At 49.1% G+C, this 26334-nt stretch overlaps 2 protein-coding genes across 2 annotated transcripts in view; one reads left to right on the top strand and one right to left on the bottom strand.

Annotated features, from left to right (window-relative positions):
- The window catches only part of GSG1 (germ cell associated 1), a 93780-nt gene that overhangs the window by 29467 nt on the left and 37979 nt on the right, over positions 1 to 26334 (bottom strand). The gene's annotated exons all lie outside the window — the stretch shown is intronic.
- Positions 9112 to 24512, top strand: EMP1 (epithelial membrane protein 1). The gene is made up of 5 exons (XM_063323851.1): positions 9112 to 9255; positions 20716 to 20833; positions 21848 to 21950; positions 22058 to 22198; positions 22823 to 24512. The coding sequence occupies exons 2-5, from the start codon at positions 20756 to 20758 to the stop codon at positions 22984 to 22986; spliced, it is 486 nt and encodes a 161-aa protein (XP_063179921.1). The 5' UTR covers positions 9112 to 9255; positions 20716 to 20755; the 3' UTR covers positions 22987 to 24512.

Below are 26334 nucleotides of genomic sequence, written 5' to 3'. Positions count from 1 at the left end.
AGGATCTCTTAGAGGTTTGTCACCCTGATATCCTCTTCTGAAACACTCCACATCCATCCCTCAGACTCCCCCAGATGTGATTCTGACCTGCAAAATGTGTTATCTGCTCCTGACTTTGCAGCTGCAAATAACCTCATGGTCATGTGGCCCATGGTTTCAGGTGCCACACCGTCTCCAAGGTGAGAGGGGCCACGTTGGGGGAAAGCAAATAGGAAAGTATCCCAGGCATGAAAATGCTTCTGTGGTTCTTGAGACAGGAATTTCTCTCACACCCATCCCCTCCCCTCTATTCCTCCCCACCGCTCGGTGCAGCTGAAACCCAGCAGCAGCAACAGCGGGCAAGTTTAGTCACTCCACCACCTGAGTATCGATTACACCTGCAGTTGGAAACCAAGCAATCAAAAACAAGTTGCCAACTTTGCCAGAGGATTCTCCCCGACTCCCAGTTTGGGCCTGGTGCCAGTCCTCACCCGGTTGCATTTCAGCATCCCAGCTCTTCCCATGACAGTCTGGCAGGTGTTTGTTCAGGCAGAGGCATTTTACTTCACACGTCCTCAGCCTTCATGGAAGGCAGAGAAATTCCAGAGCTGCTTTCCTGAGCAGCATTGAGCAACCCAACACCACTGACAGCCGGGACAGGCAGAAAACAACAGCTTCTTTGTGTCCGGGTCAAACCCTCCCATTACTTGTTTCTGCCTGCTGACATTTCCCTAGATGGCAAAAGGATTTTTAAATTACAGTGACAAGCCGGCCTTTCTTTTATGAAGAACTCAACTTTACAAATAGCACATGGTGCCCAGCAAGGCACCGCTGAGCAGCAGCCTGCCTTCAGAGGCTGCTCTCCTGGGAGAGGAAACCCTCACAGATCTCCTGTGACTCAGTGCCTCTCAGCTCCATGACTCTCTCCAGGCATTTTGGGAGGGACACGGTGCATACTCAGTGACCCGTGCGGGTGAGCAGCATCAGCTGCTGCTGGGAGAGACTCAGCTGCCAGCCGGCGTGGGGAGTGGGACAACCAGCAACTGCCCCTTGTGTGAGTATTGGATGGGATAGGTTTCCAGCAAAGAGCAAGGCTGGAAATTCATGTCTCCAATGAAGGGAAGAGCAGAGACAGCAGTAAAACCCCTCTGAGAGACAGAGATGCAGGTCAGCTACCAAAGACTTTGTGGTTCCCTTTTCATTGCTGTTTCTGCCCTGCTTTCACTCTGCAATCACGTATTTTGGTAGCTGTGCTGTGCAGAGGTCTCTGTTAACTTTCAGAGCTCTGTGGTGCCCACTCTTTGGCCCATGCCATGGATATCACCTCTGCATTGACCCATGAAGGTGACAGCACTGGACTGGAACAAGCGGATGTGAGACAGCACACGGAACCTCCATAAGCAGCAGTGCAGCCCACAAGCATCCACTGCCTGATTAGAGCTGGTCTGCCTGGCCACATCGCTGCTTCTGAGTCACATGGAGCCCATCCTTGCTATGAAGCTTGGAGGGATCAAAGGAGATCAGTACCACCCCTCCCCTCCACCCTGACCAGTGTCCTTACAGAGAAAAGGACTCCGCAGCCAGCCAGATGGAGCTGCCGGCAATGCCTGCGGGGAATAGCTGCTCTGCAAGTGGTCCATGAGGCAGAATTGCTTCTTTCCCCCTCACCTATAGAAAATACCACCAGTTTAAGGAATATTACCAGCTATAAGGTATTTGAGTTACATCTCAAGTACCACATGGGGGTTCCTAACATGTGGTTCACTGCCTCTTTAGTGACAATAATAGAAATGGGATGTCAGAGTGGCCTGTCACCCTGCCTGCATATTGCTCACCCCAAACACGCACAGCAGCACTGTGAAGAGGATCGGACCCTGCACACAGAAGGCTTTTTTCCTGTTATTCTGGAAGTGATTAAGATGATGGTGGCCCTCGCTCCTCTGTGTTTCACAAGCACACTTGTCATTCATACCAAACTTGGCCACTGCAGAGCTGCTGTTGCAGATTATTCAGCCTGTGCCTCACTTTGCTCAGTTTCACCCTTCAGTCCAATTCGGACCAGTAAAGTACACCCACGCCCTTGCATATCACAGGAGATGTAACATTTGTTCTCAGCAAGGCAGTACCTACAGCTTTGAGGTTACCCTTAATTTTCAGTCCAAGGTTCAAAAATCCTCTCAAATAACCACATCTTCCTAAGCATTCAGTCCACCTCCATTCCTAAGCTTCAGTCCACCTCTAAGAGTCCTTCTTCACCTGGGAGCACTCTTTGCCAGCCTGCCACGTCCTTTGCTTCAATTCATTCATTCTCATTCTTTGTCTGGTTAATCATATATCTTACAGGGATGGCAGTGCCCAGACATACCTATCGAATTCAAGCAATCATTTTACGCCATTGAGACATTTTGCTGATTTTTGTTCCACACTCACAAAGCACCCTTCATAAGCACACTTGAAGTCAAAAAACCCAGGCTTTTAATTCTGCATGATATCTAATCATCCTTAGAGTCAGGCAATGTGGTGAATGCTCCCTTTCTTCTCCCCCTCGTCTAGCTCATGTCTTCCCCCACGCTCCCAGCATGGAGCTGAACAGGGGCATGATGCCTCTGACTTTGACTGGTACGAAGGTACCACAGACCAGCTGAGCAATTCCTCGGTCCCACAGCACTGCTCAGACTATGTTAGAGTGATTCCCTGCCAGAGGATTTGAGGAAAATCCTCTCAGCAATGAGAACCTTCAGCTTTCACTGTCATTACCACTGGCAGGGCCTCTCTGAGGGTGAAATAAGGCTCTGAAATCTGTGGATGCGAGAGGGACATCAGCATCTGAAGAGCTCAAAATGACATTGGCTGCCTTCTCCCCCGCTAAGTGCTATATCACGTTGCAAGCTCTTCTCCAGCTCTCTGTCTGCTGTCCCTGCTAAGTTGCTTCCAGCTTTATTTCTTTTGCAAGTTCCAAAGGCTCCCGCCCTCTGAATAGCTAAGTTTGGGTTTATTTTCCCCCAGATAATAGGTTTGCATTTTTCCAGTTTGAATCTTGTGTTATTATTTCCTGCCCATATCCTGCCTCAAACACAAGGGAGCCACGAAAGTGGTGACTGTACATTACAAAAGGAGAAGGAACGGACTCATGAAAATTTTTGTGTTTGTGAATGCATAAGGCACAGAAAGGGAGCCCATGTGTACAAGGGGAAGCAAAGCATAATTTATGTTCCCTCTCAAAAGATCAATGCACAGCTGGCAAGAAGCAGGGGAGCAGGTAGCAGGGAAGGAGAGAGAGCTTAGTTCAATGCTCGGTCTCTGTGCTGAGACGAGAGGTTTACCCCCTCACAAATTTTCTCTTTAGCACCAGCTTCTTGACACGGTGGCACTGGTTCAATCCCTGATTCAATATCAGAAAGACTGCCATGAAGTCGACGCAAGTTGTTCCAGTTCTGCGCTGCTGCAAATAAACTCAGAAGCTGGCCCATAGCGTGACACGTGTGGATGTTTCCTCTTTCAGAAGGGAACCGTGCCTCTGCAGGCACAATCGTTTCCCTCTTTGTCAAGGAATGAAGCAAACCTAGAGATCCTCCCCTCCCATCTGCCATGCAACAGCAACAGGAGGGAGAGGACTTCCCAGCCTCCTGCCAGCCCTCTGCACTTTGCTCAGGGACTTGGAGCTCGGAGGTGCTTTCCTTATTGGCTGCATCACCCACGGTGTTCAGCCCTCCCTGCCCTGCCCTGACCCTGACAATGCCCAGCCTGTCTTTCCATCTCAGCTATTCTTCCCTGTTTTCCTTCTCCTCCCTCCTCAGCGTGCACTGAGCTTGGAGCTTTTCCCGTCCCACCAATCCTTCCCCTCACTGGGAGACCAGTATGGGTACCACTGCTCTCCCTAGCAAGCCCTCCCTGGGCTTTTCTTTGAGTTTAGCTGTGTAAGTGGTCTGCCTGCTTCGTTTGTTCATATGCCAGGTCCCTTGCAGTCTCTGCCATTTATCTTCCTAGGCTAGCACTGTCCCTTCCTACATCCATGTAGAGCCTCTGGTACTACAATGTTACTTAAATAAATGCATCCTGAGGTTAAAAAAAAAGCAAGATATTGCAGAAAGTGAGAGGCAAATACAGTTAGCCTTCATGCACCCTCCAAGAGCTTATCTCTGGCTACAGAGGGAGACTCCTACAACTTTGTTGGGACACCAACATCTACTCTAAGAAGAAAATACACCAAACCTTGAGTAGAGCTAATACTTGCAAATAGCCCATGGGAGCAGCAGGTAAATAGAAAGATGTCCCATTACCAAACCTCAACTGTAGCACAAATGGCACTTGCCCTTGCCTTGGCCTCTTAGCTGAGGTCCATTTCTACAGCCAGTGACACAGTTGCAGTCCAGGATGGTCATGCAGGTAACTCCTTTTGTCAGCACTGAATAAAAGGAGAACAATAAGGCCCTGTCAACTCATGTCATTTCTTGGCACTTGCAGGATTTCTTTTTCTCCACCAACATGGTAAAACCTGTTGGTGAAGCAATCGGTAGCGTGTACTGCGCAACAGAGCAGCCACAGAAGGCAGAGGTAGAAATGAGCCAGGAGCAGGAGAAGGCAATAAAGAAAACCTCCTTGGCTGACAGAGTGGATGAGAGAGACCTTCATGTGCAGGTGGAAAATACCACCAGCCACTGCCGCTTTGATGTGGAATGGGAGAGGTTCTTGGGGAAAGTGACAGCTCAGAGAGGGCTGCCAGGGCAGAGGTACCATTTGCACATTACAAGCAAATGTCTTCAGCTGGGCTGTTCCCAGTGGAAAAAAGGAAGAGATTGGGGTAGATTTTAAAGTAAGGGAAAATGAGATGGGGAGTGTAGTTCCCCCACTCTCATAAAAGCAGGGGAAGGCCTCATTTCAGATGGCGCTCATCTCACCACACCATCTTTTGCTCCAGAGCACGGAAGAAAGTTATGTTTTCCCAGGTCCAGGTCTCTCCTCCCAGCACCATCCAGCTCATGCTGCCTCCTCACAGGCAGGACCTCAGCCTGAGGATTACATTCAGCCCACCCAGCAGTACCTGGGAAGGCACTTCTAGACTAACTGACCTGCTGAGAACTAGTCCCAACACCTCAGCCGGTTATGAATGGATTCCCGTTTATCCATTCTGGCAGAATCTCCAAATCTGCTGCAGAGACCACAATGTGAATGTCAGTACTCCAAGACACTATGAGATTCCAGTCCACCCCCTGTACAGAGTAATCATAATCTATCCTTATCTCCCTTTCCAACATAAGAATAAAGCGTATGTTCCTTTTCACACAGTAAGACAAAACTAAATTCAAATCACTATGCAAATTATGGTAGGAATGGTCTCCTTATCTCATTCCCATATTCATTTTTTATTCCTGTTAAGAAAGAAGGAAGGTTTTGGGGCTTCCCTGACGTGGTAGGTGGGATGCGGGGAATGCATTCTAGCATAGACCCCACTCATAATGCTCAAGTCCTAGAGCATTATGTCCTATTGAAATTATTGCCTGTTAAAGCTTTATGACAAACCACTCCCACACAAAAATTATAAACCCAGGGCATTTTCAACTCTCTACCTATCACCCATTTTCAAAAGGTCAGTCAGTCTGGCACTCCTAAGTGATTTTGGAAAAATCAGTTGCAGATTTTTCTCTAGGTTTTGTTTCTCATGCAGTTTACCAATGTACTTGGGCCAGAGATCATCCCTGCCATCAAAAAAACCAAAAAATAAAACTCAAACAAAATCCAGACTGTGCACAAGAAGAGTTACATCTGTTCAGTGTTGACTACAATCCTCTCCTTTCTTGTACCACTGAGCTTGTAAAGTCAGCTTCCCGAAGTACTGGAAGTCTAGAGGTCCTTGGGGGGACAGGAACATGACAAGACACATTAGAGAAATGATGAAAACCATAAAGGTGTGACTTCCAATATTTGCGTCCTCAGAACTGAGTGAAGCTATAAATAAGGGAGCCATCGCCTTTTCTTCTCCAATGGATAAATGCTCCCATTTGAAGCCCTGCGGGGTCATGCGTGACAAATGCAGTTTATCATATGGCTCTGATATGTATCATATGTCTCTGCAAATTACTGTATCACATGGATAACCCCAGGATACACACACAAACACTTCAGTTACACCACTACAGAGGAGTATGAAACTTGTTGGTTTCTATTTTTTTAAACCCACACATTAGCTCAGGCTCAACCCCGCCTTCTCCATGTCATGACAAGCGGAGAAGTAGAAAACAGCACGGAGCAGATCGCTTCCACTTGTCCTGCAACAGCCAGCAGGATGTTGCACAGAGAGAGGAAAGGGTTTAAGTATCTTTAGGTGGAAAGGCATGCTGTTTAGACTGGGGGACTTAATATGCAATGTATGTTTGCAGATAGTTATCCAGAAAAGCATATCCAAATAGCATATGTTGAATTCCTGTTGAGTTTGTACTTGAAAGCATCCCAGAGAGCATGGGAACTCAGCTACAGACCTCTCCCAGGCATAGATTCTGGCATTTGAAGAAAGTGCAGGGAGACCATGGCCTATTTCCCCTGGCACACACCCCCCCCCCTCTAGAAACAATCTGTTCTGGATGCTTCCAGCTGAGACTGATCATGTCTCCCCCACCCCACTCCTCATCATCCATTCCTCCTTTGATCTGGGTTTGCGAAAGCTTAATGTTTGTCTGTCTTATCTAATGTCACTGCGGATGCTCATCTTGTTACACCAAAGACTACTGTTCACACACAGTAGTGATGTCTGCAAATGTGTGGGGCATGGCAAAACAAGCAGCCACACGGCAGCTGCAAGCTGCTTGTTTGGGAAGAGCTTCAGCAAAGGCATGGTACACATGGGAAAGTTTCACCCTCTTGTTGCCCGTGGAAATGCCAATCCAGATTCCCACATCTTAAATTCTTAGGGCTTTGACCTGACCACCTCCTTTAGTCGGCTGTAGGCATTCAGAAAAGCCTGTGAAATGAATGAAGTTAGGTCAAGGGACACCATGGATTGTGGTGTGGGGATCTTAGGCCATTCAAAATTAGTGTGTCAAACTGTCAGCATACCTTAGATTTTTGATCCCATGACGAGACTTTTCACGTCATAGGTTTTCTATTGCAACCTGCCTTGTGAAAAACACACACCCTAAAGGGAGAAGTTGCCAGAGGCACATAGAAAGACCAACCTCTTCTCTAGATGGGTGGATAGGGCTGGTTCTCCGTCACGCACCTAGAAAGCCTTATCGAGCTAACACTTCATCCACAGACAAGCAGCTGTGCAGAAAGCACAACAAATATTATAAACTTGAAATGTTCTCCTAACTTAACCTATTGGTGAGGTTACTTCTACCCTGTGTCCCTGTCCAGATGTGAGGTGGAAACATCCCAAAGAGCTACCAATCTGCCCAGTGGAAGCTGAGATCTCCCCTGACCTCATCGTACCCTGACGATGGGCACTGCTCCCAAACGGGAGCAGCTATCCGCATCTTTGTTCGCTTGACACTGGCTGTTACCCCAGCTTGACAGGTATAGCAGCAGGGATGAAGCCAACCACTGGCAGGGTACCAGTGCTCCTCCAGGGCCACAGTCACAGCCTATGTGGCCTGTCCGGTTACTTTTCTTTGCTCTGCTGGCTGAGCACCAACATTTCCAGATGGAGAGCAGGGAAGCAACGCTCCTGCGGGCAAGCTGCCGCTGACGCTGCACAACCCTGCTGCTTCCCTGCGAAGCATCTCATGTTGGCCATTGCCTGGCATGGCATCCCAGGCTAGAGAGAAATTTGTACCAAATGAGTTTGCTCTCTCTGAACAAAACATGCTTTGCCAGTCACGGGTCACTTCATACTTCACTTCTCAGGGGGCTCCACGGTCATTGCCCCATGTGATATCACCAAGAAGCAGGTTCTAACCCACAGCTATTAAACACAGTTTGGTTTATACTATCCTCAGAGAACAAAAATCTGTCTTTATTTTCCATCAGTGGCAAAATTCCCATGGGATTGTCTAGGCATGATATCTTTGCCCACCATATGTATCATCTTTGCTGCTATTTTATCCATAGTTCTGTTTTTACTCAGGTTGCTACAGTCTAAAATTAGAAGAGAGAGAAGGAATAATCCGAAAAATGGCAAGATCTTTTAATCTGTGTAGACTTAAAAGAGCATCAGCTTTGTCTTTCAAATACAGGCAATCCAGAGTCCCCCTCATCACAGTGGGAAAGGCCTTTGCCACGTATTTTATCGGCATCTGCTTATCTCTATCTGGGCCTCTGCAAAGGCAGGCTTGAATCCTTTCAGTAACAGATCACCAACTCTATCAAGACATGGATCACATTTTAACCCAGATGCTTTCTGACGAACTTCTTCCCCCTTCACCCGCATCTCAAGCACATCCTCACTCACGCTTGCCTGTAGCACGCACGAGACAATTACACCAGTCAATTCTCTGCAAATGTAAAGGATCTATTTTTAGAGGTCCTTAAGATGGCAAGAAATGCTGACTTCAGGAAACTGTGAATCACAAACTCCTTATTTCATCTTTCTTGCCTGCTCTCTCTCCGTGGAAGCAAACCACCACCATCTGGCCAACTTGCTCCGGAGTCACCACCAAAGGCCAAAGCTGCATTTTGAGCATCTCTGCTCCTTGGTATATTCCCAAAAGTCTTGTCCGTGCCAACCCCACAGGTCCGATTTTTCATTCCCCCGCACCGCCAACCTCAGGGACTTCTCTCCGTGCAGTACCGGGAGGGGATGCGGTGACTAACCCAGCCTCACGATGCCCCCTGCCAACCGGCTGTTTGTTTGTTTGAGTGATTGTATTGTTGAAGTCCCGTTGCCACATTTGTAACTATATTTTTTTTTTTTTTATGACAACCAGAAGTTCAGTTTTATAAACAGATGCTGTTGTGGGCCTCTATTACTCAGCTGGATCAGCGTCAGTCGTTTTTCCAGGCTGCGGTCTCTGTACTGCACTGAGTCAGACGCAGCCCTGCACAGATTTCTTTGAATCGCTGGTTTCCTCCCAGCGACTCTTGACTCCCTGCCAACAAAGCAGGGCGTAGCTCATTAAATTTTTTTTTTTTTTCCCCCTTCTCCCTCTCTTTAAAGGCAGACTGATTCATAGTAACTCCTTTAAAACAGAGTGGAAAGACACCACCCTCCCACACCACCGGAGGAAACTTAAACCACCACCAGGTCACTCCCCCTTCACTACAGCTCGGCGCTCCGGGACATCGGCACTGCAGCCCAGCACGCTCCTGCTCCCACAGGTGCCAGGACCGGCCCCAGCCCACACGGTAAGAGCCTGCTCTCCAAAACCTTCAGCGACTTTTCTCCTTCGCTGGCGGCTGCTCCCCTCGCCCAGCAGCTCCAGCCTGCTTTTTCCCCTCTGCTCCGACGCTTCTCCTCAACCGAGCACACGAGCTGGCTACGGGACGTATCTTAACCTTTCAGCTTTTGCTATGAAATCCAGTTGCATTTACGGGGCAAAAGCGACACTGCACAGCGCCCCGGTTGCAACTGTAGAGGGCTGGCAGCAGCGATGCTATCCTTGCCTCCAGGGCATGTGCAGCCAGGGCGAGGGCACGCTGCATCCAGCCCGGGCCAGCCCCGGCACAGGAGCCACTGCGCAGCCTTGGAGTGGTGGCATTGTTTACAAACGTGGGAAAACGCCTTGAAATTCAGACTGCTGGTTCAGTGTTTCTGGCTCTCGCCCGCATTTTCCTGCCTGTCTCTCTCCCCTCCGTCGGTAGTTTGCCAAGCTTTAATTTAGAACAACAATGATCATTCCAAGTGAAGGCTGAGAGGCCCCAAAGGTGCAGGCTTTGGGGTACGATGGGGAGGAGCTCTCTTTTTCTGCTCGGGTCCTGGTTCCTGATGCTGAAACGAAGCCCCAGTTGTTAAGCAGAGCCAGGCAATGGGTAGAAATGCATTTGACGCCTTCCTTAGCAGCACAGCTCCCGGAGTGGGGAGCACGGAGAGGCAAAGCGAGGGAGGGGGTGGAATTGCTAAGAGCCCCGCAGGCTGCCTGGTGGGGTGTGGTGGTGGTGGGGAGGCGCTGATGGGAAGTGTAGGATTGCAGAGACTGGCAATTTTCCTTATTCACCTGCCTTTTACCACGCAACTTCCCCCTCCCGCCTTTCCTCCCTCCCCTTCTTCGCCAGTTCTCTCACTTCGTCTGCCTGCTATGGTTCGTATCCTGCAGTCAAACCCTTGCACGGTTTTTGAGGTCTGAGAAAAGGAGCGCAGCAAACCCGGTTTGTTGGCACTAGGCTTTGGCTCCTGTCACACAAACCCAGCATGCCCCTGCACAGTTTCATGCGTCTAGAAGAGACTGAAACAGTATTTTTCCCAGTCCTCCTGGGCATGGCTGGGGCTCAGGCTGGTGGTGTGGACAGTTACTATACGAATGGCCAAGAAGCTGGGCTGACCTTAACCTTGTGGCAGAAGGATGGATTTTGTGAATTTCGAGGTCCCCCCTCTGGCCCTATTGCTTGCAGCTCGGTTATACAGGGGTGCCTCCTGCTTGGGAAATAGATGTGTTCGAGTGGTAGGGAAGCTGACTGAGGCAGCGCGCGTTTCCAGGGCAGTCAGCAATCAGTCCAGGTAGAAAGCGTTTTTGGAAGTTGTCATTTACTACAATTAAAAATGAAATCGGTTTGCAAAAAAAAAAAAAAAAAACCACAACCAAAAATGCTGTGGCCACAGAGCAACTTTCGCTCAAAAGCTTTGAATTCCTCAAGGCACCTCTGAGAGCAGCTTTGTCCAGGAACTGCCCACTTGACATTTCTGGACGGAGCGGGATTCTTTTCTGAGCAAACACACAAGAGGGAGCTGGGCATGACGAGTGTGAAAACTTGGAGCCCATTAGCTATTGTTCCTATGATAACCGGGGTTTGAGTCGGCTGAATGTCGCCACCCAGCCCACCTCACCCAGCTGCCAAACCTGGGGTCTGCGTGCCCAGTGCCCAGAGAATGCGGGCTTAAAGGCAGCTTATTTCTATTTGCTCCCTTGAGGATCAGCATAGCAAAAGGATCAAAACCGAGGTAGCTTACTATCACTAACATTGCAGTGCCTGGCAGCACACCCTGAAATGCAGCTCCTCCATGCGAAGCACCGCACGCCCACCTAAGGAGTTCCTCCCAGCAGGCCCCCGTGGAAGCTGCCACCCCCCTCCCCCCCCCCAGCTATGACTAACCATTCAAACACGTGGCGCACAGCCCCAGCCATTCATCCAGGCTCCTCTCATGTGAGAGCTGGGCATCTCGACCAGGCACGTGCCATCCCGAGGTAGACATCTGGGAGAGACGGAGTTGAGCCACACCCAAGGACACATTAATGGAGGAGGGACTTGGGATCTTGCTGAGAAACACCCAGTTTTGGAGTGGGTGCCTCAGAGCTGCAGGGTTGTTAGTGCTCGCCGGTACCCTGCTGAGGACAGAGAGCCCTGGGCTTGGAAAACCGGCCCTGCTGGCCCAGCTGGTGGTCTTTGACTTTTGCAGAGAGCAAGCAACGCAAGTGCATGCAGGAATTACTGTTTGGTGGCCTGGGGGGGAGCAGAGATTGTGTTTTGAAACAGTTCTGGGAGATCTGCTGATAATAGCCAGCAGTTTTGGTTTTTTTTGGTAAAAGCCCACCTCGGGGCCTTGTTTATGATGAGACTGGGGAGATTTGCTGCAAGCATGAATCCTTCTCTCTGTTCATCACCCTCCCAGCTGCAAGGCTGGGACATGGCACTCAGCCTGCTCCTGCTTGAGCTTCCTCAAAGCAAAATCGGGAGGGGTGGCAGGGTACAGTCTGCTTCCTTAGCCCTGCCTGCTCCCACAGGACCCATCAACTCCACGTGGCAGCCGCAACATCCCTTCCATGGCACATTTCTACTTGCTCACCCCCTCAGCTCCCTTTTGCTGCTGGATGGGTGCTCCCCACTGACTGCTACACCCAATGGCAAAAGGGGAGGCACCCAATGCCGGGATGGGATTTGCCCTTGGATGCTCAAGTGCCCCATGGCAAGGCAAGTGCCACAAGGCAAGAAATAGCACTTCTAGACCCCTTTGAACTCAATGGGCTCCTGTGCCTGTACCCTTCAATAGGGAGGTGACAGCACTGTCACCCAGCACAACACAGGGCAGGCTGCAGGGTGTGACACTCCTATTTTTTTTCCTTGCTCTTGTTCTTCTCCAAAAAAAGTAATGAAAAAGACCAAAAGATGAGATTTCTTTACCCTTCCTTCAAGGCAGGGAGAAGTACAAGACCCAGAGGTGCTTTCTTACACCTCCAAAAGGGAGGGTAAGGAAGGGGATTTCCTATCTCCCCATTTGAAGATGGATGTTTAATACATCATGGGTCTTTCCTGCTGAGGCAAAGCACAATGTACAGAAAAGAAAGCTCTTGTTGATGACCCTGCTCTTTTGACAGCCCCTGCCAGGACTAACTAGTAGCCACGGTGCTGTAATACTGGCCCTGAATAAATGGGCTGAAGCACCAGCTCAAATGTGACTGTACAGATCCTCTGTCAGAGCCAGTCCACAGTCAGTCATCCCCCAGAATGACATGGGCTCCAGCAGCAGTTCCCCCTGTCAGCTGCCCAGAGGGAAATTTAAGAGTGCCCCCTTTCTTAAACTGCTTTCTGCTGTTACACGGCAGGGAGGGCAGCAAAGCAGCACATCTGGGGGCTGCAGTCTGGAGCATGATTTCTTCAAACCCCACTGGGAGAGTTTTGGAAAGTACGTCCTGAGTTAGAACAGCTGGACAATGAACAAAGGAAACCCTGGCCAAAGTTGCAGCTCCACGCACCCTCCTCCTCCTGAGCTGTTTGCAGCAGGGCAGAGAGTACATGGAAGCTACTCTCTGAGTAAGACCAAATGTAGCCCTTGCCTTGTCATGGTAGGGAGGGATGGGTTAGGACAACTCAGCTCCAGAACCCACATTCCCCAAGGGAGTGACTGGTTCACCAAGCTCATAATTAAGATCTGTCCCCCTTCCCCTGTGAAAAGCAGTCTGTACTGCAGGCATGGGGAGACACCCACGATGAGAGCCCAAGGACAGGTCCTGGACTAGGTCATTCCCAGCCACGCGGAGAAATGCAATGAACTATGAGCATTGGAGTGGCTGACGGCAGGTGAGCAGTGACTCATGCCAACGGCAATGTGGGGCCACCTGGATATACGTTTGGATTAGAGGAAATCCGAGGCGAGGGCTTTTGCTGTCCTTTTGCCCTCACAGGGCAGAGTCTTCTCAGAGAGGGGAGTTGTGAAAGCAGCTGCCATGACTGGGTCCAGCATCCACATTCTTCTCATTCCCGAGAGATGTCTCCCCTACCGGCCCCAGCAAGCCTCTGGAAAAGATAGTGAGATCCATGGGAGCAAGAGAGGAGAGCTGCAATGTTCAGAGGTGGGAGCAGGCTGTCAGGGGGTTGCAGAAGACGAGCTCCAGAAACGTGGACCACTGCTGAAGGAAAGCCGGGGTCTGAGACTGACATAGCCGCTGGTTGTGCCAGCTCAGGCAGCTGAGACAACCTGCCTGCTAGCTGGCCTCCAGTGGCTGCAGCCAGGCCAGCGTGGTATACTCCAACAAGGGGGGTTCCTGATGCCTCGTGGAAAGCCATTTCTGCATGTAACATGAGCTAGAATGACCCTTATACCGTTCTGCCAGCCCATACTAATCCCAGGTGTAAGAAGCTCTCTTGAAGTCAGATGGGGCATTTTACCTCACGGCCACCTTTACCTGACCGTGCACAGAGCACCAAACAACTCCAGGCTGCACGGCATCCTCTTTCTTCTGCTTTATACTCACTCTCCTGCTACCCCTGGTCCATCACTCGTGCACCTCATGGGTTGAAAGAAAGAGCTATCGCACAATTTTGCAATTTAATCCTGCACAGTCTTTTTCCAAGCTGGCTTGTGGGAACAAGGACACCCTGGAGGCAAACTGACCCAAAAGCTCAGACTGTTTAGATGCCTAAGTCACGTTGACCTCAGTGTCTCGTAAGCTGTGCTGGCATGCTCAGAGGTTTTGCAGTCTTGAGAGAAAGGGATGCTATCTGATAAGGAGCCACTTCTTTTTCAGAGTTACCCTCCCTTGATAAAAAAAGGGAAGATCTTTATGAAACTGTCTATGTAAATCAGAGAATTGCATCCTTAATTTGAAAATGCAGCCAAAAGCACAGCTGATGTGAACTCCAGGGACCTTCCACCTCTATCTGTTGCAAGGAGGAGAAGCAGGAATCCCAGCAGGAGTGATGTGTGCACTTTTGCTCACACCACACTGTAACCTGAACTTTCCTGTCGGAGCTGTCAGATGGTTTCCCCCTTTCTCCCACATGGGCACTGTCAGTGTCAAAGTTGCACGGATAGATAGGCGCACCCATAAGGAAGCCAGGCACGAGCACGCACGCAGACAGACACACGCTCGCACACACGGTTCAGCTCTGCTCATGGGGGAACCACAGATGCACACTCCCATTCACGGAGTGCAGGCAGAGGTGCAGATGCACAGCCCTACACGCACTATGTCATCGCCCAAACCAGCAGAGTCCTCCCACTAATGTTTCCCGCGTATCTCAGCATCTCCTCGGAAGCCCTGCAAGTCCCAGCAACTCCCGTGTCTAATTAACCCCCCCCGCCAGGGACCATCCAACGTGCTAAGGGGCAAGGGTGCTCCCCATCGTGCTTCCAAAGGTGCAGAGGAACACTTCTGTGCTTCCATTAGCTCCGAGGTCCCCTTCCCCACACCTCCCTCTTACTTGCTGCCCATCGGTCCCAGCCCTTCCTTGGCGTGTCTAGCGTGAGGAGTGACAGTGTTTCCCTCCAGCAGCGGCTGCTGGCTGCCTGCCAGGCCCCGGGCAGCTGTCTCTTCCCTTTCCTACTACCAAGCGAGCTTTGGAGTTTCTGTTGATGTTGTCACATGGCTAAGCGCTCGAGGGTGGTTTCTTCTGGAGAAAATGCCAATTTCTCACTGTCGGCCCTAGGAGCTCTGATATTTCCCCACTCTCGTATGAATCATGAGCATGAGAGCTGGAAAACCCTTGTGTGTCATCTTTTGTGACTCCCCCTTGCATCTCTCGGTGAGTGGAGGTTCGTTACCAAGGGTGGATTCTTGAGGACAAGAAATGATTCACATCTGGGGCTTTACGACTTCCCTGGGAAGGCAATTCCCCCTGATCCCTTGGAGACCATATCACCAGGAAACGCATCCCAAGAACCAGACAAAATCTTCCATTTACTTAAGCTTATTTTCAGTTGCAGCCCCTCAGGCTGCTCTACACTTTCCTTCTGGTTGACACTCATCTGCTACTTTTACAGCCTTGCTGTACCCCATGTGGTCACCACAGCCACCACCCATGCATGCACAAAATCTTCTCACTGCCAGAAACCAGAGGCTCCAAAGGTCTCCGTGTGCCCACGCACGCCTCCTGCCCAACCCTTTTCCCACACATGTGAAATCTCTTTCCAGAGGCACCAGCCTACTCATCCACATGTCTATAAAAAGCATCTGACTTGTAAATTGAGTCAGGCCGGTCTGTCAAAAACAGGTTGTCAACAGCAGTGCTGGTGTACAGTGGTTTATAAAAGTCCAGAGTCAGCAAGGACTCTGGATTCATCTGGATCTGAAGCAAGAAGCAGAGCAAAGGGTGAAAGCAAAGACATCCTTCCCTGTGGTTGTTTAAAGTCGTCATGAGCTTTCTAGTAACAATGCGATGGGCCCAAAGTCACCATGCCCTCAGACTGTCACAGAGAACTTTGCATGTTTGCATCCTGCCAAAAGACACCCCGGGCACAATGAGCACTCATGCTTCTACCGCACGCAAGGATAAGTCGTTGCGGTTGTATCAGGGCTAAGATGCAGTCAGGGCCTCATCTCGGTCAAAGGCAGATCTACAAATTCTGCAGAAGGTTTTATCGCACCCTGAGGTTTCCCCTTCTGGTGGCATCACGGCAGCATTGCTATTTGTATGTTGTTTTCACACTGAGGAATGCACCGGTGACGGAGGTGGCAGTTTGTGGCTGTCTCAAGCAATATCAAATACTTTTTATTTTCTGTCCAGTCCTCTACAATTTTCCCCTTCCTTTCCAAGTGGGCCTGGCCCTGATTCGAATCACCGGTATTTCTGGTGTGACTCTCTGCAACTTCAGACAGTGTCATGGTTCACGTGCTTTCTCTAAATATTGGATCTCCTGCTGCCACCACCAGAGACAGCATACTGGGTGAGGCAGGCCACTGGTCTGCCTTATTGCTTCATTTCTTATATTCTGTGGTGGCATCTGGGAAAGGCAGAATTTCTTTCATCTCATCATCTTTCAACCTATGAAGATTTTTGTTGACTTTCGGGACAAAAAGCATTTGCTTTTTCCCTGAAATGCCATCTTTCCCTTGTTGAGAAATTGAATGTATCAAACCCAAGAGACTTCAGCTGAAAAATTGAGTTTTAGAGGAGTCGGAGGTCAGGAATCACTCACAGATGGTGCGATTTAGATGTCCTCTCCTCCCTGGACACTGTAGGCTGCTATAGGCTATTGGCTGAGTTCTCACCTCAGCCAGCATCTCTCACAGTATGCCTCACCAACTCACCCTGGGAGAGGTAGTCCCAAGCAGGAACCTCAGTTCAGAGAGTAGAATGGGAATGGAAGTCAGGTGAGCTACATCCCTGAGAAATACTTCAAATGTGAAATATTTCAAATTTAGTTAAGAGTGCTTTGATTTGTCACCCCAAACAACCCGTTCATTCCAGCAGAGATATCCTGTACACTTTCCCTCTACTGCTTTCACTGCAGTGCGCTTTGCCAGAAGCAAAAGGACCACTGCCTAATCTGGCTTATCCTCTTGAGTAACCCACTCCCTGTATTTGAGGAACTATACCGCTGGCGTTTGTCATATCTGCAAGTGGCACTTTGCATTCCACCCTGATGCTATGCTAAGCAGCAAACCGAGAGCAAGGACTCGCTTCCCCGGATTGCCCTCCAGATAGAAGGATCCAAAACACTTCAGTAGACAGAGGGGTGATATGGGTGGCTACACTTTGCCTGCTCGAGAAGACTCTGTCTTAGTTTTCAATGGATGGTGCTTGCCTGCTTGAACTTGAACTAGGGTGCAGCAGAGCTATCTGTTGTTCCTTAGTATGTGCACCCCTGTATGGATAGCGAAATAGCCTCTACACAGATAAGAGCCTGTCATGCTTTTCTGCAGGCTTTTTTGTGCTGAAGGCTGCTATGGTGATTGTTATTCATGGTTACTGTTGGTGGGGCTTGTTATTTTTCCTCGCCCATCATCCCAGGAAAAGGAAACTCAGTCCGCTGTCATCAGCGCAAGATCTTCTCTTGACTCATGCAGGCTGTCCAGCAGGTGCATGACCTTGGCTCCTTCTTCCCCACCAGCTTGTCCTACCTCAGTAGTCGTTTTACTCTCATGTCTCAGCCCTATTTTTCTTGGCCTAGCCTGGGTCTCTCCCTGGGAAGACATGCCAGGAGGCTTAATGCAGGATTCCCAACCCGATTGCTTGACTGGATCTTGAGAAGCTGTCCTAAAACTGACAGCGTGTCCTGAACACTTGCAGGGTTAAATAATTGTGGTTTTGAGAGCTTTGGTGTGAGTCAGTGGAAAAAACTGTCAGCTCTAGGAAGGCTAAGACTGACTCATAGCCCAAGCAGAGCCTGAGGAACTCCAAATCCAGCTGCAGTTTAGGTAGGGGAATGGAAGAAAAGGCATTTGCATGCAATTGTGTCCTATTGCTCGAGCAATGTGACCCCACCCTGTAGCGGAGAAAGATGTCTCACGCTTAACAAATGGAAAGAGTATCCTGTCAGTCACCAATGCTCTGCCAGCTTCTCTGTCTAATGGGAGGAAAAGTCCGTGCCGTACCATCAGAGATAGAGATGACTCTATTTCAATGCCGTTTGTTCACCCACTGCTCCTTTGGGATTGTTCTCTAGTGCTTTATTAAAAAGGCAGGGAGAGATGAAGGAAGGGGAAAGCAAATGAATAGAGAGGGAGGCTTGTGCTTTAACTCACAAAGAATCAAAACTTAAGCTGTGAGCACATATCCCTGGGGGAGTTTGCATTTGATAGTGTGTGTATTCAGGGAGAGGTGCTGACGTTCTCAGGAAGTAGGTGCACTGCAAGCACCTGAACTAACAGTGCTCTCAAGCAGTGCAAGAACAGGGCAGAAAAAGCAAAGGGAATAAAGGACTTGGTTTTTTTCCTCAGCATATTGTCAAAGTTCTGGGTGTGGGGTTTTCTTTTTTACATTGAAAAGTAACATTTATCCCTCATTTTCATTTCTGAACGCAAACAGAAGATGCATTTAGAAGGACTGTTCTAGTCCTATAGGGTGTCATGAAAGTAGGCTTTTAGTCTTTCAAGTACAGGGCTTTTTTGAAGGTCCTCAAAAATAATCAGCAAAAAACCCCAGCTGAATTAGTTTTTAAAGAGGCCATGGAAAAATACGTCCATCTAAGAAAGAAGAAAGTTTAGCCACTGTTCAGTAAAGGCAAATTTCATAGCAGGCAAATTTGCCACAATGTGGTTATGCATACCAATACACTGTGGTGGGCAAGAGCCCTCGTTACAGTTTGTGTAGGAAGCAAGGCAGTCAGAAAAAAGGATGACACGTAGGTAAAGGGATGGGAAGATTTGACCCAGAGGCTCTATTCAAGGCACCTGCTGCAGATATGTAACTTAGTCACGGCAACAGCAAGTTTCTCAGCTCAAGGTGCAGTGGCAATATCCATATCAGTTGCCATCCAGCATTTTGAAACCCTCGTTCTTTTTGCAGTCAATGGAAAGAAGGGGTTTAATGCTCAGGTCAGGTGTCTTCATGTGGTAGCCTGCATATAGTATTGAGAAGCTGGATTTGGTGATGCTGAACTCATAAATGACTGTCACTACAGTCAGAGAAGAACCCCTAAGAAGGCTTTACTTTGTCCAAGATCATCACTGAGGGAGGTGTTGTGACAAGAGAGGGCACAGTGACCAGGCCATCCAGGCAAATCAAGCCCTAGAGTCTGAGGAGTTTGCTAGAACACCCCAAAGCAGACAAGCAAGCCCAACCCATGTTCAGCAAGCCAGGGCTAAACAACTCCAAAGAGTTCTCCCAGATGAAGGAAACCTCACAGCGGACAAGTTCTCGCTGAGAAGACAGGACTAGTCACTAAACCTAATCTGTCCTTCTAAGGACTGGCCTCATTTGTGTGGGAGGACTGACCTAACAGAGCTGGTTCCTTGAGATCCTGAACTCAAGGAATTCTTCCTGGTCATCAGCTAATGCTGAACTGGACAAAGTGCCTACCTGCCTGCTGTGGTTTGGGTAACTGTACCCAAAGCAGCTCAAGGAATAGCTGCAGCACTTCACAGGAATACACTCCCACACATGGCCACGATGAGGAGAAAGACAGGAGTGGAGAAGGTGGAGTCATTGAGTAAAAAGAAATACACTTATGGCACTTTACAAAGCCTTTTGTTACAGCTTGCGTGAAAGACACCATAAAACGTAATTTTGTTGTTCCATGACAATGTTACCACACCCTGTACAAATGGTGACAGCATCAAACCTTACCTGAGTCACCTGGACCAAAATAACATGACAGCCAACATTAATCACAGACTTGACACTGTTCTTCAGTACAAGCACAACCAAGAGAAAGAGCAACACAGCCCTGTGAAACTTTCTAGGAAGCAGTCTTTCACTGGCCACAGAGTAGACCCAGTAAAATCTTCTGCCTGATTTCTGTGGCCATACTGCGCCATTACTAATAAATGCCTGGAAGGAGGGGACATACGTGCACTCGCTCTGTGTGAATCGTCAGCACTCACTCTCACATCTTAGATTTGTTCCTTGTATTTTGTATTTTCAGGGGAGAAGTCAGCAGCCTTGATGAACAGTGTCATGGGAGGTTTCTAAAGCACTTTCCCCTCCCTTTCCCACCACGTGTTCATCAATGACAAGGGAATCTTACAAAAAGTAAAAGCTTGCAGGGTACAGAGGCAAAAAAAGCCCAAACCAAACGAAAGAGGAATTTGCATTACAAGGGAATCTTATTGCAGTAATAAAGTGATCTGCACACCTCAAGTTTTAAAAGGGAAATAGGCAGTTTTCATTGCAAACCTGAGCATCTCCCTCTGCCACAGAACACCTCGGTGGTGTTTCTGTTGGGTTATTCTCCTCTTCACATAATGGAGTGGGCCATTGAGTAGGAGTAGCCCCCCCAGTCCATTCTCCACCGCTGCTCAACACCTGGTGCACCCAGGAGCACACAGTCCTCTACTCCACACCATCTGTCCATGTCCCAGACCAGCTGAAGGAGGCTGTGCCACGACAGGGAAAGGGAGAACAGGACAAGAAAATCCTTCCTGACCTCTGTGAATCCTGCGGACAAAAACTCCTCTTCCTGGAGCGTAGGCCTGGAGTATGTTATTTTTACTTTACATAACCACACACCAATTTAAGCAATCTGTGTATACACTCAGGCTATTTTTAAAATGCCCTGAGGTAACTACCCCTGCTCTACATCTCCTCCCAGACTGGTTCCTTTACCTCCAGGCTTTCTTTAACCTCTTGAGCAACTCCCTTGCAGATTTTGACACAGGTTTTAGCAATGTTTTTTTGTGACTACATGGTTCCAGAATGGATTTAAAATCAACCTGTTTTCTCACACGTAAATAAAGCTTATAGTAATACTATAATAGTAATAATAACTAGTAAGACTATTCTTTCATTCAGCCTTTCCCTTCACTTCTTCCCTCTGTTCTTGTTCTCCTCCAGAGCTTTCTGTATCGGTGACACCACCTGGAAGGGACCCAAGATGTTGGTGCTACTGGCTGGTATCTTTGTGGTTCACATCGCCACTGTCATCATGCTCTTCGTCTCCACCATTGCCAACGTAAGTAGAGACCACCCTGGACGAGACACGGCTATCGCCTTCCGCAGCAGTAGCCAGCCCTTCAAATGGCTGGCGGGGGGACAGGCGGGTGGGTGCTCAGGTCTATAGGTGAGGGACACCCACTCACGGCCGTGAGCAAATGCGAAGCAGTGACGGCTGTGCCCAGGGAGCAGAAAGGCAGCCGGGGTGGTACAAGAGGCAACCTCTGCCTGCCACCACCACCCCCCCACACCCCGCTCCCAAATCCCAGAGCCACCAGCACCTTGGACACTCTTCATCCAAGAGAGCGCAGTGAGGAGCAGGGGAGATCAGCAGATGACAGCTCAGAGGCGGTATTTATCATCCCACCTGGCGGCCAGGCTGTTGCACAACTGGACGCTCCCCCATACGCCCGTCTGTCTTGACGGCACCAGCCCGCTGCCGGGGGCTGGGGGCGGGGGCGGCCACAAGCACAGCTCCCGGCGCTGCTCCTCATGGAGAGCACAAGCGAATTTGGCGGGGGGGTGGTGGGGGGTGCGTGTCCCCGCGCTGCTCCTGACGGAAAGCCCAAGAGAAGGGGGGAGGCCGCCCCCCGCCCCCGCCGCCGGCGAAACCCGGGGCGAGGGTGCCCCCTGGCGGCTCGGCGGGGGCGGGGCGGCCGGGGTCTCCCCCGCGGGGCGGGTTTCGGGGGTCCCCTCGCACCCGCCTCGGCGGTTTGTTCGCCTCATCGCGCCCTCCCGCCGCCTGGCACGGGGGGAGGGAGAGGATGGACGCCCTGAGCGATTTCCCCCCTCCCCGGTTATGGGAACAGACTTCCCCGGTGTTTCGCCTGGATCAATTGCCCCCCAGCTTTGGGAGCCTGCGTCATCTCCCACCTGCTTCGGCTCTTCATCTGCTGCCGACACATGCTGACTTTTTCATCTCTCTGACTCGTGGCACTTGGGCTACTGTCGCTCCCCTTACGGTTTAGCCTGACAACTGGCCAGGGGACCAAGGCAGCCCCCTCCGTGACACGACCCTTTCACCCTGTTTTAGGTTTGGATGGTGGGTACGTCCAGCTTGGGAACGGTCTCAACGGGACTCTGGCTACTGTGCAACAACACCTGCGAGCAGCTGCCGGTCAGCACTAGTGATGAGGGTAAGTTACATCTGCGTTTTCGTTGTGGGGATGAACTGCGGGACGTTGGTGCGCATTACCAAGGCTGAGCCCTGACCTTCTCAAACCTATTCCCTCTGCGTTCACAGCTTCCCTCAAAGCCGTGCAAGCCTTTATGATCCTCTCCATCATCTTCTCCGTCATCGCACTCGTCATGTTCATTGCCCAGCTGTTCACCCTGGAGAAAGGCAAACGTTTCTACATGACTGGAGCCATCATGCTGGTTTGCTGTAAGTATGCACGCCTCGCGATGGCTCTGCCTGCGTCCCATTGCCTCTGCAAGCACAAATAGCCACACGTGTCTACCACACACAGCCATCAGGGGAGGCTGTCAGCCAGCTAAAAGTTTCAAGTGGCCCACTTTTTTTGATAAAACAAAGCCACAGAGGAATTGGAAAGTCGGTTTGGTTTTTGGTTTGTTTTTTTTTTCTGTATATAACAAAAATATTTCCAGATTTTCATTAGAAAACCCTAGTGCGTTTTGCAAAATACCTTTGAAAGACAAAAAAAAGGATCCAAGTATTTTGGGGGGCAGGGGAATAAACGATTAGACAGATACTGCTCATGGGATTCAACACATAGCACCGAACTGTCTGCACATCTTATTACTGATTTCCTCCCAACAAAGGTTTATTCCCCATGGCACCCACTGAACAAGCCCCAGGTGTCTTATGTCATCACGTCTGCAAGAGAAATCCTCCATAAATAAGCCTAATGGGCAGCAGCCCCTCTCTCATATGGCACAAAACATGCATTACGATCTCAGGGGGCAGTGGCACTTCAGAAGTCCCGCAGCAATGCTGCTTTCTGTGCGTTTCCTAACTCTCTTTCTTGTCTCCCCTTCCTTCCCCCAGGGTTGTGCATTCTGATTGGAGTCTCCATTTACACAGCTCGGTTCACAGGCAAGGTGCCCCTGTCTACAAATTCTCACCATGGCTACTGCTTCATATTGGCCTGGATCTGCTTTTGCTTCAGTTTCATCATCAGCATCCTCTACCTTGTTCTTAGGAAAAAATAAGGCCGATGGGAGTCTAGGGGAGAGGGATGGCTACTGGGAATAGGGAAGAACTGCTCTGCTGAGAGAACTGTCGGGCCAATAGAAAAAGATGGAAACAGCCACCATCATCGCCACTGCCGCCACCACAGAAAAATCACTAACAAAGCTAGAATCCTCAGAAACTCCTTCACCAAAGAGAGGGAGAAACAGCTCCAACTGATCTAGCATCCCTGAAGCTGCTGCACCAGAAACCTGCAGGTGACCCAGACAGCTCTTCTCCTTTTCTGCAGCGTTATGTCATACCTTCACAAAGCTTCAAGCTCAGCAGTGGTGATTGAAGGGCACCACAAAAACAAGGGCTACATCTTTTTCCCTTCCTAGAGCCCTTCTTCACTTACCTTTCGGTGTGCCTTGTGGGTTGGGCAGTGAGGCTTATGACCCCTTTTTTTGTCCATTGAAACAAATGGGATGGGCCTTTTGTTACATTTTTATATATATATATATAAATATATATGCACATATGTGAAAGTTAAAGACATTAAATTGAGAAGCAACCCAATAGAAATCAGACTAAATTACTATTAAAAATATCTACAGAACTAAGGCAGCAATTTTTATTTTTTTTTGCTGCTCTGTTTACTATTTGACATTCCCATGGTTGAATCAGATTGAGGTAGGAAGGGCAAATTTACAGGTGTGGATGATGAAGAAAGAGAGAGAGAGAGAGAAAATGTGGAGGGGAAGATACACAGGGGTTCCTAATTACAGAGGATGCAATTGCTCAATGAGGCACATGCAGGGAGAGAATCATTTGGGTGTGTGTCTACAGCAAAATCTTCTGTTCAGCTCCAGAACATGGTAACAGCACCACAACATTGCAGATCTTTGATGAGACAAGTCCTTATCTGTAGGCAGGGTTTTTTTTTCCCACGTTGTCACCCAGGACATGGTATTAATTGAGAACCCCACCTTGCGACACAGCTCATCTCAAAGGCAGAAGATACTGGTTAGCACACAAAATATATTCCCTAATGAGAGATTTGGAGAGATGAGGCAGGGCTTGTGAGTTCTGCTTCTTGCTGCACAACCTTAGGCCAGTCACTTAACCCAGGTGCTTTTCCATCTGCCAAATTCCATGAAACTATACCTACCTCCCAGGGCTGCTGAGAGATTTTGAGTCCACTCTGTAATACAAGGTTCCCATGTGAAAGGTTGGAACGGGAAAGTAAGGCATTGGTGCTGCTGTAACCCACAAATTTCTGTCCCTTCGAAGAATCTTAGTCACAAGTGGCATTTAGAAGGGCCAAGAGGTCAAAACTTCCTGGGACTCCATCCACAACTAAAAGGCAGCGAGTATAAAAAACCATGCAGGTGCAGATTGTGCATGGATGCTACTTACTTTTCTCTCTCTCTTTCTGTTACATTTTCTTCTTATGTAGATTTTATCAGTTTGGTGGATATATTCTAGTACTGTATGTTGCTGTTTCATTAACAAAGGTTATTTCATATATAGTCATTGTAAATATTTTGAAATGCTTATTTTTAACTTTGAGGGTATAAAAATAAAATCTGTTTCCCTTTATTATAGAGGGTTTTTCTTTGGTGTTTTTTCATTAGTATTTCAGGTACTTGTTAACAGAAGCATTTGCTGTTGCCACTGAATCAAAGCTCACTCCTTTAAGATGATGTGGAACTACCATGTTCTCTTGCTTTGTCAGTATATGAGATTTCCCATTTTGGAGGGGAGAAGGAAGCAGAACAACTCTCAGAGCTCCTGTTTCAGGCTCTCTGCAAGCTCAAGCAGATAGTGCGAGCAATGGTAACACTCAGTCCTAGAGCCAGGCTTTGCTTCTCACCCAGGGGAACTGGAAACATACTTTCACACTCCAGCAGAATCTCATCTCTGTGGAAGCTGGTGCCTAAGATGATGCAGGATTTTTTAGGTCTTAGACCAACCCTCAGCACAAGTGAGTCCCAAAGCAAAATCACTGAGGTGTTTGCCTGGGCCACTTGACTTGGTATAGCTGTTGCCTCCTTAGATTTGTCTGGCCAAACACCTCAGCAGCTCTAGAACTTCAGCAGAGAGTCCAAAGCCCAGGACACAGGCAGATCTCAGCAAACGTGGGGCACAATCCTGTGAGCTGTGAGGTGAGGTAAAGCCTAGCAGGAATCAGCTGGGTAGGAAATTTTTCTTTATCAATTAATCCACCTTAGGGAGACCTAAGGCACATGCTAATTGAGGTTAGAACCGTGACATGAATCTTTAGGAGCTGAAGTTTCACCAGCGAAGGACCTCATACACAGCAGGGTGTGGGAAGGCCCATGGTGTGTGATGCGTGGACACTTGTCTTGGGCTCAGGAGGTCCCAGGAGTCCTGCTGTCCTCATCCTCCTGGCACTCCTAGAAGCGCAAGGTAACCAAAGACCTGCCAGGCACTTTAGGATGAGACTTCTCTGGCTACAAGTTAATGCTGGCAGCTGAGACACAAGCTAATGGCTGAGGTGGGAATACTGGGGGATGCTAGCCAGGGAGCTTTGCAGGAGCATACCCACTGCTTGGTTGGTATCTGTGCCCTGTTTCTAGCACGGCACAGATCACAAGTGACAACATGATACCTTACAGGCTAACAAAACAATCCCAACTTTTTTGGGATGCCCAGGACAGGTCACATTCAATGCTCTCAATTTTTGAACAAGTCTCCAGCAACCTTTGCCTCACCATAAATGATTATGATTGGCAGCTCAGCAAGGATATGAAGGCTACTGGACACCCTGGGCAGCTCGGTTTGCCTGAAAAATGACTTGGGCTTTTAAAGGATCAGTGCCTGTATCTGCTGTGAAAAATCCCAGGGTCATCTGGCAACCCCAGTCAATGCAGTTCCTGAAGTATATCCCATCCCAAATGCTCCACACCTGGTAGCTCCCACCATCATCTTCTGAGTCCTGTTACATTAGGGACTGGCAGGCAGGGAATTACATGGGGCACTGGCAGGGCAGAACACACCAAACAGAAAAGGAGATGCCAACAAAAATGAATCAATTATAAAACAGAAAGAAGCAGAACAGGATAGGAGCAAATGACACTATTGGTTGTGTTCATATGGCAGGTATTTGCTCAAAGATCATCTTCTACACAGCATGAAGGGACACTGGCCCAGTGCCACACAGACTGTAAGACAGAAAGTCATAGCACTCCTGGAAAAGCCGTTACAGTGATTTCAGGGATTAGGTCTTACAAAGGCCAAGATCAAAACTGACCCCAACTACTTCAGGGAAAAATCACAACAGAGTCCTTGCACTGGCTGAGAAACCTTTGGAAGAAGAGAAGCAGAGAAACAAAACAATTCTCATTCCTGAGACTCCACTGCAG

This window comes from Chroicocephalus ridibundus, chromosome 1 (genome assembly GCF_963924245.1).
Source record: "Chroicocephalus ridibundus chromosome 1, bChrRid1.1, whole genome shotgun sequence".
Lineage (NCBI taxonomy): Eukaryota > Metazoa > Chordata > Aves > Charadriiformes > Laridae > Chroicocephalus > Chroicocephalus ridibundus.
Note: the sequence above shows the minus strand (reverse complement) of the source record. Positions and strands in the feature narration are given on the sequence as shown.

Bases quoted from the DNA above. Each gene is read 5' to 3' on its own strand.
- EMP1 (XM_063323851.1), top strand. From the start codon at position 20,756: ATGTTGGTGCTACTGGCTGGTATCTTTGTGGTTCACATCGCCACTGTC. The intron at 20,834-21,847 runs GTAAGTAGAGAC...ACCCTGTTTTAG, and splicing joins TCGTCTCCACCATTGCCAAC to GTTTGGATGGTGGGTACGTC. The intron at 21,951-22,057 runs GTAAGTTACATC...CTGCGTTCACAG, and splicing joins GGTCAGCACTAGTGATGAGG to CTTCCCTCAAAGCCGTGCAA.